Below are 15,163 nucleotides of genomic sequence, written 5' to 3' on the forward strand. Positions count from 1 at the left end.
ACACACAAAAACAACTGAAGACTCCCACCCACCTTTTTTTCCCAGTAAGCTCTACACCCAACATGGGACTTGAACTCATGACCCTGAGATCAAGAGTTGCATGCTGGGGCACCTGGGTGGCTCAGTGGGTTAAAGCCTCTGCCTTCGGCTCAGGTCATGATCCCAGGATCCTGGGATGGAGCCCCGCATCGGGCTTTCTGCTCAGCGGGAAGCCTGCTTCCTCCTCTCTCTCTGCCTACTTGTGATCTCCGTCTGTCAAATAAATAAATAAAATCTTTAGGAAAAAAGAAAAAAGAGTTGCATGCTGTATGGACTGAGCCAGCCAGGTGCCCTTGGAGACTCCCTTCTCACATAAATCTATGAGAAGGCCTACCTTTCTTTGCTGACTTTTTTTCTTTCTTACCAATAATTATGCCGAGACCTTCTTTTTCTTTTTTTTTATTGTTGCATAGTATTTAATTCCATGAATGTATTATAGTTACTTGGCAAGGTCTCTTTCTAGTGGTTTGCTATTATAGACAAGTAGCCTTGTGTGTATATCTTTTTGGTTTTTTTTAAGATTTTATTTATTTATTTGACAGACAAAGATCACAATTAGGCAGAGAGGCAGGCAGAGAGAGGAGGAAGCATGCTCCCTGCCAAGCAGAGAGCCCGATGTGGGGCTCGATCCCAGGCCCCTGGTATCATGACCCGAGCCGAAGGCAGAGGCTTTAACCCACTAAGCCACCCAGGCACCCCTAAGATTTTGTTTTTGATTAATCTCTACACCCAACATGGGGCTCAAACTCACAACCCCGAGATCAAGAATCACACGCTCCACTGACTGAGCCAGCCAGGCCCCTGTGTGTAATCCTTTTGCATGTGTGCAAGTGTAGCTATAGGATTAATTCCTAGCTGTAGAATTGTTGGGTCAAAGAGAGATAAACAGGGGCACCTGGGTGGCTCAATGAATTAAGCCTCTGCCTTTGGTTCAGGTCATGATCCCAGGGTTCTGGGATCGAGCCCCGCATCAGACTCACTGCTCGGAGGGGAGCCTGCTTCCCCCTGTCTCTCTGCCTGCTCTTGGCCTCCTTGTGATCTCTCTCTCTCTGTCAAATAAATAAATAAAATATTAAAAAAAAAAAAAAAGAGAGAGAGAGATAAACAGTTGTGTCAATAAGCCAATGACAAAGTGAAGTAGAGTAACTATATTAGATTTGACAGAAAAATTCCATTGCTTCTGCGTTCATGGCCAGGAAATGGAATCCTTACTAGGAACATCATAAAGTCAAACCTTGAGCGACAGGCCCAAGCTGGTGCTTTCTGGTTGTACAAGGGCATCGCAGAGTAAGATCTATACTTATGTATCCTCCTAAATGAATCCACTCAGCTGCGGCTGACACTAGAGTGGGCCCCGGTCTGGAAGATTCCAAGGATAGTTTGTGTCACCATCAGGCAAGTCATCCTTCACCCCCGGCAGTAAAGGCTGCTCCCATTTCAGGCCAGAAGAAGGAGCTAGAGACATCATGCTAGCCTTGGGTGCCCTCCGTCACCATCCTAATTCTAAACAAAACCCACTCAGCACCAACGCTACCCACCCAAAGGAGGCACTCCCTCCGCTGTTCTCTGATGTGGTTCTTTCTCATAAAAAGCGAGCCATATTCTTTATTACCTGAAGGTAAATTTGATTATGTTCTATAGGAATCCTCATACTGGATTCCTAGTCTTGGCCAACCCTATTCCCGTAATACCTGGGAAAATGGTGCTCTGGCTTTGAGAACTGAGGATAAAGAAAGTCAGAGCCATCCTTGTGACAAAAATTCCTAGTTATCCCCAAATATTCATTTTCCCCTTTTTAATTTATTAGTGAACCCTCTCCCCTCTCCACTTTTAAGCTGGACACAGGTTCCACCTAGATTAAGTCTGTCTGTCTCAAGTTCTGGCCAGTGGAATGTAAGAAATGTCCTTAAAACAAGTGGGTGTGCCCTTCTCCTTTCATTTTTATCTTTCTGGCTGGGTAGGGTGTAGAGACATGATCGCTGGAGCCGGAGCCTCCATCTAGGGCCATAAGGGTAAGCTTTGGAATGTTGCCCCCATACAGTGGAGCAAAAAGAGAAGATATCTGGAAACTGGTTGCGTTGGATCATTTACCTCCAGATTTTTTTTAGAAGAGAAAAAGAAATTTCTATGTTAATTAAATCATTATTAGTATTTTTTTTAGTTTCCTTTCACATGTTGTTGAACCTAATCCTAACTGACACAGTTCCCCAGTTTAGGAAAAACAGCTCCAGCTTCACCTTCTTTCAGTGGTAAATCGTTAGTGTCGCTTGTGGAAGTAAGGAAAAGCCACTCCACTGGCTTCTCCTATCCCTCACAGAGAGATGAAGGCATGACCAATGGATTTACTGGCCATCGTTTTGATACCTGGGCTTCATATTTCTTCCATTTCAAAGGCAGTGGTGAGATACTCCTTTGGAACAATACCGATGAGGCTGTTCAGTTCTCCAACCCACCAGCCATACATGTTATACTCCTGAAAAATGAAAAGAGGGTGGTTTCAGTTGGAATGCAGTCTTATTTCCATTAATCTCTGATGGTAACTGCGCGGGAGATTATGTTGGGTGGTTTCTTTGTTGATGGCAGTATGACTTGTTAACACTCCTGATGGGATTATTAAATTAAAAAAAAAAAAATCTCCTGGAGGAAGAAAGCAAACTCTACCTTCATGTTTCCATCTGCCTGTCTACATTTAGTACATTTGATGCCATTGCTGAACCCAAAGAGCACGTCTTTTATCAAGCAGAGTGGAATGGCTTCTTCTGAGAAAGTTGGGCACATCTTAAATGCCACAGCACTAAAAATATTCAGGGAGTCAGGTCATAGTTCAAATCAATAATATTTACCAAGCATTGTCCATGTGCAAAGTGCTGTTTGAGTTCCCATGAGATGTATAATGATGAATCAGAGCACTGCTTGCTCCCAAGGAGCTTATAGCATAGAGTAATGGGCTTTGGAGTCAGACAGACTAGGATCCAGTCCCCACTTGGTCATTAAATAATTGCGTGACCTTACCTTGTCCTGGCTTTAACTTCCTTCTCTGGAAGAGGGGTAATATCTCTCCCCTGTGTTGTGGGAATAGAAATGTCTGACACATAGTGGGTGCTCTAAATGTCAGGTTCCATTTACATTAGAGACATTTGCATTACATCAGACTCCACAGAACCGCTCCTCCAAGAAATAAAGCAGGGGCCCCTGGATGGCTCAGTGGGTTAAGCTTCTGCCTTTGGCTCACGTCATGATCCCAAGGTCCTGGGATCAAGCCCCGCATCGGGCTCTCGGCTCAGCAGGGATCCTGCTTCCCCCTCTCTCTCTGCCTGCCTCTCTGCCTACTTGTGATCTCTCTCTAGGTTAAATAAATAAATAAAATCTTTAGAAAGAAAGGAGGAAAGAAAGAAAGAAAGAAAGAAAGAAAGAAAGAAAGAAAGAAAGAAAGAAAGAAAGAAGAAGTGTTACAGGGCATGTAACCAGGGATAGTCTTCAACCATGGCTGTGGGGCCTTACTGTCTCCTGGCTTTAACTTCCTTTTCTGGAAGAGTAGGGATGACATCCTCTCTCCCCTGTGTTGTGGGAATAGAAATGTCTGATGTGTAGTAGGTGCTCTAAACATCAGATTCTCCCCAGAAGAGGTGGTAGGTTGACAAGAGTAATGACAGGCAGGACATAGGCGCCCACATGATGCTCTTACGTATACAAGATGAGAGAGAGTTTTAAAGCAGAGGAGGGACGCCTCCTGCGCTTTAATGGGAAGGAAGGATGATTGTCAATACAGGTACCTTCCTCATTTGGTGGCTGAAGTTAACAGAAGTTAACACTTCTGATGGCTTCTCTTTTCTTTTTGAAGGTGAAAAGAGGTCCTCTGCTGGGAGAGTCGGGAGGCAGAGCTGGAGGAGGGGAGGAGATAGACTATCCAAAGGAAAAGGATAACCAGTTGACCTGGAATTTTATTGTGTCACCAACCTGGCTTTCCTTTCTTTCTTTCTTTAATAGTAAAATTCAATAGCCAAGTATGTAAAAAGACAGCTTCATGGTACCCCAAATGCAGTTGAACTAGAATAAGTGATATTCCCCGTGTATTCCTAAATTTTACTTCCTTCAAAAGAATGAAAATATTTTTTAGTGCTTTCAGAAGCAGTCCCACAGTGTTTAACATCTGCTGTGCTTTTGAAAAGCTCTTCTGCATTCAAGGCCCCCCACTCCCAACCCTATAACCGCCCCTTCTTTTACACCCTATCATTCCCTTTCTATTTGCCCCCACTCTGGGGCTCCTATGTCCTGCTTGTTGTTACTGATGTGCCTGTCAACCTCCCACCTCTTCTGGCCCTCTTCTGACTTGATGCACTTTCCTTGAGCAATCTGATAGACCTCGGTGCTCTAGCCACCATGTAAAGGACTCATAACCACAGCTCCAGCGGAGATCTAAGTGTTGGATCCCAATACCCAAGTGCATGTCCGCTAAGCTGCTCAAACTCAGCATATCCTAAATTTAAGCCATCATCCTGCCTTGTCTCCATTCCTACCCCCAACCAGCTCTGCCTCCTGGGCACTTTATCTCAGTGGATGGTAGCACTATTATGCACTCAAGTTAATCAAGCCAGAAACTCAAAGTCGTTTCCAGTTGCACCTTCCTCTTCTGGTCAGTCCTTGAGTTCTGTTGATTCTCTTTTCAGAGCATTACTGGAATCCGTCCACTTGTCTCCATTCCCAATATCCTAATCATGTCACTGTCGTTTTTTCATGAAGACTACAGAAACACCCTCCAAGCTCATTTCTGTATCTCTATTCTTGTTCCCCCCCAATATAGTCTTTCTCTGAAGCCAGAATCACTTTAATGCACATTGAAAAAATCACTTCTCTGGGATGCCTGGGTGGCTCAGTGGGTTAAAGCCTCTGCCTTCGGCTCAGGTCGTGATCCCAGGACCGAGCCCCTTGTCAGGCTCTCTGCTCAGCAGGGAGCCTGCTTCCTCCTCTCTCTCTGCTTGCCTCTCTGCCTATTTGTGATCTCTGTCTGTCAAATAAATAAATGAAAATCTTAAAAAAAAATAACTTCTCTGCTTGAAACCTTTAAATGGGTTCCCACTGCCTCCAGTCGACGTCTTAGTAAGGTGGACAAGGCTGTGCATGAGCTGGTCCTGTTCCCTGTTCAGCACTGTCATTTAGTGGACCCTTAGCAAAACAGAAATTTGTCTCTGCTACTCCCCTGGGCCACAGGCTCTCTTACCTTGGAGCCTTTCCTCTGCCTGTTTGGCTTCTATTTCTGTTCTCCCTTTCAGGGGCTCACTCCTAAGCAGCCTTCAGATCTCAATTCCTGGGTTTCTCTAGACTCTCTAGAAGCTTCTCTCTGCCACTCTCTTGTGTGGGGGGCTGCAGCTACGTACTGTGTACTGTGCCCTGTGCTTTCCTGGAAGTGAGTTCATCCTGCTGCTGCGTATCTGCTGTCTTTGTCTCACTGCCAGTCACTAGGTGGAAAGTCCTGTGAGAGCTGGGCTGGGGCTTTGTTGGTCTTGTTTGCTGCTCTACTCCCAGCACTCAGCATGGTAGCCGGCACAGACAGGGGCCAAAAAACACTTGCTAAATGAGGTTATAAAGAAATGAAGGGAGCAGTGAGATTTATTCTTTTAGTTGAGCAGACTTAGTTTCAGCTAACTCCAATACACTCCCCTGGTGATGGAAGTAGTTGTGGCAGGAAGAGAGCAGCTGCCTTTGGAGACAGTGTCCCCAGATGGCTCCCTAAATACCACGCAGAGAGTCTCAAATGCTATGCCAAGTGAGGCTGAGTTGATTCTAAAAAGAACAGGGAATTACCTTTGAAGAGCCAGTCTTAAATAACTGCGTGTGTCTACCACCCAGCCCACTGTCTCCCCACACCTTCTCATGCCCCCACTCTCTCCCAGGTCAACTTCTCCCTACAGTCCGCGCTGCCTTGTGGGAAATTACCCAGAGCTCTTGTCAAATTACCCAGAGCCTCTGGCTGTCGGGATGTTTGAAGCTCCTCTCCATATGAGTTATGTTACTGCTCATTTTCCAACACTGAAGTTAGGGCAGTTTCTGCCTCAAGTTTTCTCATAGCGTTGCCTTCAGCTTAGCATGTTGCTGGAACGCCATTTCCACAAAGCCTTGGTGTGAAGGAGAGACACGTACTCTGTCTTCCTCTTGCACTGTTACTCATAAAAACCCTAGCTTTATCTCTTCGGCTACCTCACGGCTGGGAGGGCGGACGCGGTGTTGTACGCTAGTCTTCTGATCGAAGTCAGCTTGCTGAACCGTGTGTAAAGGGTGGTCTTCCACCTGCCAAACGGCGTCATCTTCATCACCCGTGGGGCTCCGGTGGGACCTCCCTTGGGAGCGTTCAAGACTCCTGATTTTGGCTCATGCTCCCTTAAAATCCGCCTTTAGCCACAACGCCGGGAGTAGGGACCAAGGCTTGGGAAGGCGCTCTCTGCCAGCCCGAAGCGGGTGCGAATGGGAAGCAGATGAGACTCGGCAGGACACCTGCAAGGACCAGGCTCCCGGTCTGTGTGCTCTTGCTCGAAGGGAACACTGACCCCGCCGACCACAGATGGAGAAGCCTCACCACGGTGCTGAGAACTGAAATGAGTGAAATCAACTCTCTGCCCTTCAAAACAAAAGAGCGAGCAGAGAGTAAGGAGGATGGCACGGTCTCAGAGACCGTAAGCACCCTGCTGCGGGAGCCTAGGAGCTTAATCAAAGCACCTACAGGTCTTGGGATCTGACTGGCTTTTCCAGATTTCATCCCTTGGCTGGATACCCAAAAAGGGCTGCAGGGCTGAGATGTTTAAAGCATGAATGGAAAATTTCTAGCCTTCTCTTCCACTACCACCTCCCATGCATTGCTCTAGCCCAGTCTGAACACCACGAGGTATTTTAAAATAATTTCTACTTTGATGAATTGCTGGGGAGTCCACAATTGCTCATAATCAAAGGGAGAAAAATGCAAATGAGATCCGGCCGAGAACTATCACCACCAAACGTTTATTTCACTGCACAGTGCCAAAAAGAATTAAAACAACATTAAACTCACAGCAATCATGTTTAAGCCCTCGTTTCCAAGTGCCAAATTGCACCACTCTGGATCATACAGATGTTCGTTAATTATGCTAATTTTTATTAAACTATTAAAATGGAGAGAGTACTGGCTCAGCCAGGCAGACCCCAGCTCTGAATGAACTCTGCTCTTGTCTAAAAGTGCTAATTTACTGCATTTTTATTAAGTTGCTGATTCTTGGGTTTTAGTTTTGGGATGGCACAGAGGACTGAATTCCTGGGATCAACGTTTTCAATAAAGTTTGACTTCTCCTGCCCAGATGTTTAAAAAGACCAGAAAAACGCTGAGACACTCCCGGGAGACCTGAAATCCTCAATGCGGAAGTGGTTCTACCTCCAAGGTGGGGAGACACGCCTACCGCGGGGAGGGATCAGAACTGTCCAGGGTCCTCACTCCTTAACTCCATACACATTGTGGATGGTATAGCTCAGGGGTTAATTACACAACCTTGTTAACTGAAGATGCTTTAGATAAGAACATAAAAAAGCTGTTTTTTTTTTTTTTTTAAAAAAAAAGCAAACAAACCCTTTACATCAGCCACTTGGCTATTGTCAGGCAGTCTTTATAGAAGTTTTCCCTGAAAAATAGTGCACCATGTGATTTGCTCCATCATAAATATTTCTAGGCTTGATTAGACATCCACTTCCCTCAACACCAACCCTGTTCCCCCTCCTGGAACTCCCCAAATGAAGGAATCTTGAAAGTAAAGGTTGGCTACTTGGACTTCCTTATCTGGTTGGAGAAGCTAGTGGCCTAGATGAGCAGAACATTGAGTGAACTTGAAATAGACACGGCGCTCACCATCAGCAACAATCAAAAGTGTTTATGGGGGATTTCACAGTGCCATAAAAGGATTTATGCTGCTAATCTCCATCAACAAGGAAAAAAAAACAACAACAAAAAAAAAAACAAAACCAACCCTACCAAACCTGCCATAAAAAGAACAGCAAATTCTATAAACAAAAAGCAGTATGGCCACAAACCACGGGCATGTCGCGCAGCTTGACTCTGCCTCCAGTGGTTTCCCATTGCTGTTTATGGTTTCAAGACTATCATGGACCTCCTCAGTGCTCCTCCTGTCACAGGGCCCTGAGTCCCTGTGTGGTGCTGCAAATACCCTGTCAGTAGGTGTCAGGGGATATCAGGGGGAAAGCCAGCAGGCGCCTATCATAAGCCTTAAAAGAGATTAAATACCCCTACTCCATGATTGCTACATTTTAATTTCTCTCCTCCCTGCTGGTTCCTATTTGTATAAGCTCTTCCATGGCTCCCCTGGAGTAGCACAGACATGACCTGGAATGACCATCCTGTCTTGGGATGAGAATTCAATTTCTAGGCTCAGTGAATCCTAGGCTGTTCCAACAAAAGGAAAGCACCACCCTCTAGGGCACAGATTCTTAAAGTGGAGTCTGTGAACCCCCGGCCTGGATGGACATGGATGGACATGAAGGGATCCCTGAACTTCTTAAAATTGGTGTAAAATTTTGTGTGCATGTGTCCATATGTCTTGTCCCTGGGGTGAGGTCCAGAACTTGCATCAGATTCTCAAAGGGTTTATGAATCCTCTACAGTTTATGAACCAGGGCTCTGGGGAGGGGAGGACACAAGGATCTTTATGGCCTGGACCTGCACTTTGGCCCGGGTGGCCTCTCCATTCCACCTTTCCCCCCGTTTTCAAATGTACAGTGAAAGGAAGTCAAGAATCCGTGTTTGTGCCATGCTGGCTTTCTGAGGCTTCAGCCCTCCAGCTTTGGAGCCTGTTCCTTCTTCTAAGGCTGAAGCCTGACCAAGCTTGCTCATTCCTCCTAAGGCATCATCACGTGCTCTCTTTTCTTTTATTATTTAAGCATAATGATGTACAATGTTCTATTACTTTCAGGTGTACCACTAAGGAACCATCCCTTTAGCTGTGACTTGAAAGTTGTCTTGTCTTCTCAATAGCTCCCATTCAAATCTGCGTGATGGTATTTGGAGCAAACTGCTTGACACTGTCTGCCCTGGGAGTGTTCCTAATAGAATGTTCTCTTTTCACATGGAATTGGGCTTTGATAAGCCTCTATGGAACAAGAGTCCCGGAAAACGTCTCATGCTTTTGTTCTTTTGACCATCAAAGTTCACTATATCAGTGCTTGTAAATAAGAGAATTCCTCTTCAAGAGGACAATCAATCAGGCCCTGACTTGAAAGATCAATAGAAACTTGATATATGGACGGGAAAGGCCAATCAATCACAGAATTACTGGTTTATGATTGCTTATTTCTCTTATCAGTGCTTGCGCATCCGACATTATCATTAGCAAAGATGGGAAATTCGAATTTCTGAGCAGAGTAGATTGTAATATTCCAGGGTCAGCCAAAAACATTGTATTTTTACTCTGGATTGGCCCACAATTTCTCTACTTCTAAAATCCAGCTTTAGAAATTTAAGGCTTTCTGAGGATGTCATAAATTATTAAATAAATTGAGGGCTCTAACTCAGCACCCTTCCAACTGCTGAGAAAAGCAAGGCTGGGAACAGGGATTGTTCACCAAAGACAAGCAGGTGCCCATTTTTCAGCATAAATGGTTTTGTGGGGAGATTTTGCAGAAGGGAAAAAGAAGCGGTCAGTCGGGTGGATGGTGGATTAGTGGGGTTGGAAGCTGTCAGAGGACTCAAGCTCAGCGCTCGGCTGAAACCTTGGGTAGCTTGGCAGGCTCCCCAGGCTGTTTGACATCATGTTTTAAGATCTTGGCAATCATTTTCTCTTTTTTCCATTATTCAGAGTTTTGGTCTATCAATCATCATAAAAATGAACCATTAAATTTGCCTCAATTGAACCAGTTTTATTTATTGTTACATTTCAGGGAACTTGCTAACCTGGAGGTTGGCAGGCCTGGACTGGGGAGGATGGAAAGGCATGTGAGTGTGAGAAAGGGGGCGAGGAAAGTCCGGGTGGTCAGTGACAGCAGTCAGGGGCGGGGAGGACACAAGATGACAACTGGATAGCTAGGAATTCAGTGTTCTGAGGAGGAATGTGTCAGCTAGATTGGGGGGCGGGCGGTCTGAGAGCGCTTGAAAGAGGGGAAATTCAGACTCAAACTCGGAGCCCATGTCCCGAACTGGGTGCGGGAGGATAATGATCCCGTCGAGGCCAGCCTGGTGTGCAGGACCCGTGCACACACTGGACATGGCTGATGATGGAAGTGTGTGCAAAACACAGGCTGTGCACGAGAGAAAAATCCTAAACTGTGAAGCGAAGAGGGAGGGCGGGAAGAGAAATGAGAAAGATACACACAACTTGAACTTTGCCTAAAAAAGAGAGAAAGGATAAGGGGAAGGTAAACACTTTGCAGATGGGAGAAAACAAGGTGCCAAGCGCAGAATTCAGGAACAATAGAGACAGCACCATTTCAGAGCTGATAGAATTGTGATACCATGTGAGACCGGCGTATTAATATGTATTCCATAAACTGTGCGGCTCGCAGCTCCGCACCGCTCTGTTTTGCTCTGACCGTAGTACCAGCCTCAGGCACCACAACACAATTTGGAAACAATGTGACGGAAATGTTTAATCTGCTCGGCCCATCTGTGCTGCGTATTTCTCCAGATCTCCCTGAGAGAGGCGCCTTGAATCTCCACATTGCCTTTAATATTCTCCTAAATCACCTCCCCACTGCACTTCAAGGGCCATTGCTACAATATCACAGGTTCATCTAAAGTGCAATGGGGAGGGGGGTTTGGGGGGGGGGAAGCGCAGGCCAGGATATTTTTTATTTTAAAATAATTTCCAGAGATTGTCTTTCCAGCTTCCTTAAAAAAAAAAAAAAGAAAGAAAAAAAGAGAAAAGAAACGTTATTCTACTATTGCCGTAAGGTTATTGAGGTTGTTTGGTACAAAACAGGGTAGGATAGAGTGGAATCATTCTCCAAAGAATTATTTTTATTAATCTCGATTCCCTCAATTGGACATGGGAGGGGGTGAGCAGATGCTTCTTTCCTCTTATCTCGTTTTCTTGCGCCTTGCTAGGGTGATGAGTTCATTTGGGGCTGGTGTCTCCTCGGCTTGATGTTCTCCTCATTGGGTACTGGCTTAACTCTGCCCTGCTGCAGACAAAGCCATCTTGCTCAGGACAGGTAGACATTTGGACCCTGGTCAACTAAATGCCCTCACCAGAAAGGGATACCGCCTATATTGTTAATTGCAGCTTCAAACCTTAGGTTTTTCCTCTCTTTAAGGTACAGATATTGAGTGTCAGATTTCTGCTCCCCCCCCCCCCCCGCCCCGTCCCCCAAACCCCCTGCTTGATTTTGCCAGATTTCAGTGATTTGGGGCTAGAATGTAGGAAGCTGGGGGTAGGTTTCAGAGAAAGAGGGGATGACAAGTCACCATGTCCCAGACCTTAGACAAATGAAAGAGAGTTGCGCATCACCAAGAAAATTAGGATTCCTTTTGCTTTGTGAATTAAAGAAATGAATAATTTAATCCTCAAGATTGTTCCGGCGAGGGAAAGGCAAACGTCCCAGTTGCGGAGCCCTACAGCCTGTCGGTGTGTTACATCATCTGCACACATAGGCGTTTCCATGACAACCGCTTATAGCTTCATTTCCTGGATCCCTCTAGGGGGTGTCACAGCCAGATCCACCTGCTTTTCACCCTACCCTCGGTGGGGTCATGGTAAGGTCGCCAGAATAAATGAACGCGGGTACTAATGATCTGTTTACTGCTGTTTATGCTCTGTGTGTGTCAGGGGCACGCACATTTAGAGAGCTCATTATGGTTGCAATTAGAATGCACCATCGCTAGATATTTAACTCCTTTTTCTTTTAAATTAGCATTTTAATAACATTCTTTGAGCAGAGAAACAAAATGACCATTTTTCACGGACAAACTTCTAGCTGTAGGTGCAACTTTAATGGCAAAGTTGTGAAGGGGAAAGAAGGGAGGGGAAAAAAAAAGGCCATTTTTACTACTTTCACCCTCCTCCTTACCAAAAGGATATTTTTATTTGCTTTCTAACACACTCAATTTCCTAAATTTGTTTTGAATCCAATTATTTTGGGTGATTTCAAGTACCGTACTCTTGTTGGACGGAAATTAGCAGCGATTGAAATTAGCTTTCTATGTGACCTGTGAAAGGGGCTAAAATAATTACAAGTGTGGATAAGAAACCCTTTCTCCAAAGACCCTTGCTGCACCGCTGATAGCATTACTGGAATATCTTTATACAGTAACTGCAAGGGCTGTTTTCTTTGAAAAGGCGATTGCAATGATTGTTTCTGTTTTAAAAATCTTAGGATTGTCTTATAGAGGATGAATGATGACAAAAACTTGTCAATATAGGAAGGAAGAATGAAAAGAACAGCACGGCATCATTTACCATTTGAAAATGGCCTGATCTTGGAGCACCAAAAAGCAAAGAGAGACAGGAACGGGAAAGATTCAACGTAGAGACCCACTCGGTCAGAATGTTCCACCAGGCTCTGCTTTTTAGGAATCGGCCAACACCTTTACTAGGTGTTTATAGATGCTCTGTTTGTGGAAAGTACAGTGAAAAATAACAATTTGAATGTTTCGATTATCTTTCCCAGTCCGTTCCATTTTCATTATTTATTTCCTATAAATCGGGACCTTGCTGAACATAATTCTGCAGACAAGGAGGTGGATGGGACAGCCAATGTGAACGAGGAGATAGATGGTGGGTGCGTGTAAGATGGATGCTATGCGTTTATGAAAAGGAGCAGTATGTCTGCATGTGAACATCCACAGAGTAGAGCAAGCAAGCGTGTAAACTATAATGGGTATTTATAGGTGAAAAAAAAAAAAAGGTGCAAGGAATATTGGATGGGAACAAGCACACTGAGCCTGAAAAGGGTTTGCTTTTTTCCTAACCTCTTGGAATCCACGTCCAAGTTCTGCTAAGGTGTCCCATGGTTGCTGCGGCTCCTGTGAAAACTCAAGCCTTTTCATGACAACAGATGGGGGATTTCACAGCCAGAAGACTCAGGAGGTCAACAGTTGAAAAGCAAGAGTTAGAAAGCGAGATCTTTATCGACATCAAAAACAATCCCACCAAGAAAACCCAGAACGATAGAAGGAGGAAAATATTTAAAGACACAGTAGGAAAAAAAAAAAAAAAAAAAGGGAGCCTTTATAAAAATGCGGGTTTAAAGTGTTTATGCTGTTGTATCAGCCTAGTTGCACCTTAGAATCTGCCATTTCATAAATAAAATACGGATGGCATAGCCTATAATTTGGTGATAGCTACCCCAGGACATATCTAGATGCACTTGTGTTATTTTAATTAAATACTGCATTATGGTTTGTGACAACTACATAGCTACAGCGTAAATGAATTCGGAATTAAAGCGTTACTTAGGCATCCAGTAATTTTTGTTTCATTCCTCAGTTTTACAAAGCAAATAGCTATAAAATCAAGATGTTTGTTCATTTACAGATGGAGCAGGATTGTTGTTGCTGTTTTTTTCCTCCTTAATCCTCATGCACAAAAAGAAGACAGAGCTCAGAGTCTGGCTCCCAACACTCTCAGCTTATGAGCCACATCACAAAGAAAAACACATCCTCTTGACTATAATGTGAAATGCTGAATATTAATTGCTGGTATTATGCTTATCTTTCTAGCCGGGTTCTGTCTTTTAACAATTATTCCGATGGGCTGCAGTCTTGCACCGCCAGGAGATTTTTCTCCTTTGTTGAACAGTTAAAACCTATTTGATTTCATTTTATTAAAAGAGAATCTTAAAGTTCACAATGCTCCTTGGAAGTTTTAGTATCTGGAACTCTTCCCCAAATATAGAATATTAGTGGGAACAGAGAAACTGCCAAAGCTCTTTGATTAAAAAAAAAAAAAAAGAAAGACACACATATCTGCATCTAAAAGAAAAAAAATATTTTTCATTCTGGCAATATTAGTGTTTCCTTAATGAGACTGGAGAGGGCATTATAATTTGATAAAATCAATTGGTTAGTTTAAATGTCACTTAGCTAGCAAATCATGAGAAAGGTTCAGAATATTCTCATCTAACAGGCACGGATTTTCACTCAAAATTAATATGGTAGGGTAAAAGGATTTTTGCTCAAATATGAGGATTTAATTATATCTTTAATGTGTCATATGTCAAGATGAAAGTTTTTAAATAGCAAGTTTTCTGAAACCACTATTATTTCTAGTTTGAGAATCAATATAATCTTTTTATTAGCCCTTAAATACCATACGTCTGGCAACGTCTGCTAATTCCAGCTTTTCTGGGTTCTAACCAATTACCCCAAGTGGCCCCCCTCACCTCCTGCCAACTAATCCTATAAACTGCATGGAAGTTACTCCCCTGTATGTTTGCAGTGAGGTTATAATTTGCTTTTAACATTTTGCTAGTTTGGTTGCAGAGCTGGACCCATAGAATCCCCAGAAACGCTGGCAGACAGGGGTTTGGGGAGGCTGAGCTCCTTTTGAGAAAATAATTACACAGAAACAAAGCTTTTGTGACTCCTTTTAAATAGAACATCTCACCGAAATGTCATCCAGCCTCTTTGGCAGATTAGTGAGGAGTTTATTACTAAATCTCTGTCTAATAAACGTGCAGTTGACTCTGGAGGAGCTGCTTGTTATAATACTGGCAGTGGGAAATGGAAGGAATGTCACAGTTAAAGACACAAATTTTCCCCATAATATATTCGAATGGAAACCTCTGAATCCAATACTACATGGGCATATCTAATAAATTCACAATATTTCAGTCTCACCAGCCTTCACCGGTTAGTTTTAAAGATTTATGTGGTAAAAAATTACTCAGTGATGAATATGGTTTATTCTGTGCAGTATTGGAGGTATAAGGAATTAAACTACCGTCTTTAACAGTGAATTTATTATTACCTCTGTCAAAAGACGAAGCCTTTAACAGCATTTGTTATAAATTCACTGCAAAATAAATGGCTGGAATATTTTTACACTGGAGTTTGTAAAGCATCGGGCGATTCTGAGCATTAACCTAACCCTGCCATGGCTTAGATGGTTCTAGGTAAACAATTCTGTCTGGGCCTTGTAGTTAATTATCTGATCTGGGACTT

General features: G+C 43.8%; 1 protein-coding gene and 1 long non-coding RNA gene across 2 annotated transcripts in view; one reads left to right on the forward strand and one right to left on the reverse strand.

The window, feature by feature from the left end:
• SKAP1 (src kinase associated phosphoprotein 1) overlaps positions 1–15,163 on the reverse strand; it is a 279,913-nt gene that overhangs the window by 553 nt on the left and 264,197 nt on the right. Inside the window, exon 12 of the mRNA XM_059149961.1 lies at positions 2,404–2,512. Coding sequence (XP_059005944.1) covers positions 2,411–2,512 — 102 coding nt within the window. The 3' untranslated portion in view covers positions 2,404–2,410. The remainder of the gene's footprint in view (positions 1–2,403; positions 2,513–15,163) is intronic.
• LOC131816864 (uncharacterized) lies at positions 8,421–15,043 on the forward strand. The gene is made up of 2 exons (XR_009348209.1): positions 8,421–11,755; positions 12,376–15,043. It is a non-coding gene; the product is annotated as an uncharacterized LOC131816864 (long non-coding RNA).

The sequence above is a fragment of the Mustela lutreola genome, chromosome 15 (genome assembly GCF_030435805.1).
Source record: "Mustela lutreola isolate mMusLut2 chromosome 15, mMusLut2.pri, whole genome shotgun sequence".
In the NCBI taxonomy this organism is placed as follows: domain Eukaryota; kingdom Metazoa; phylum Chordata; class Mammalia; order Carnivora; family Mustelidae; genus Mustela; species Mustela lutreola.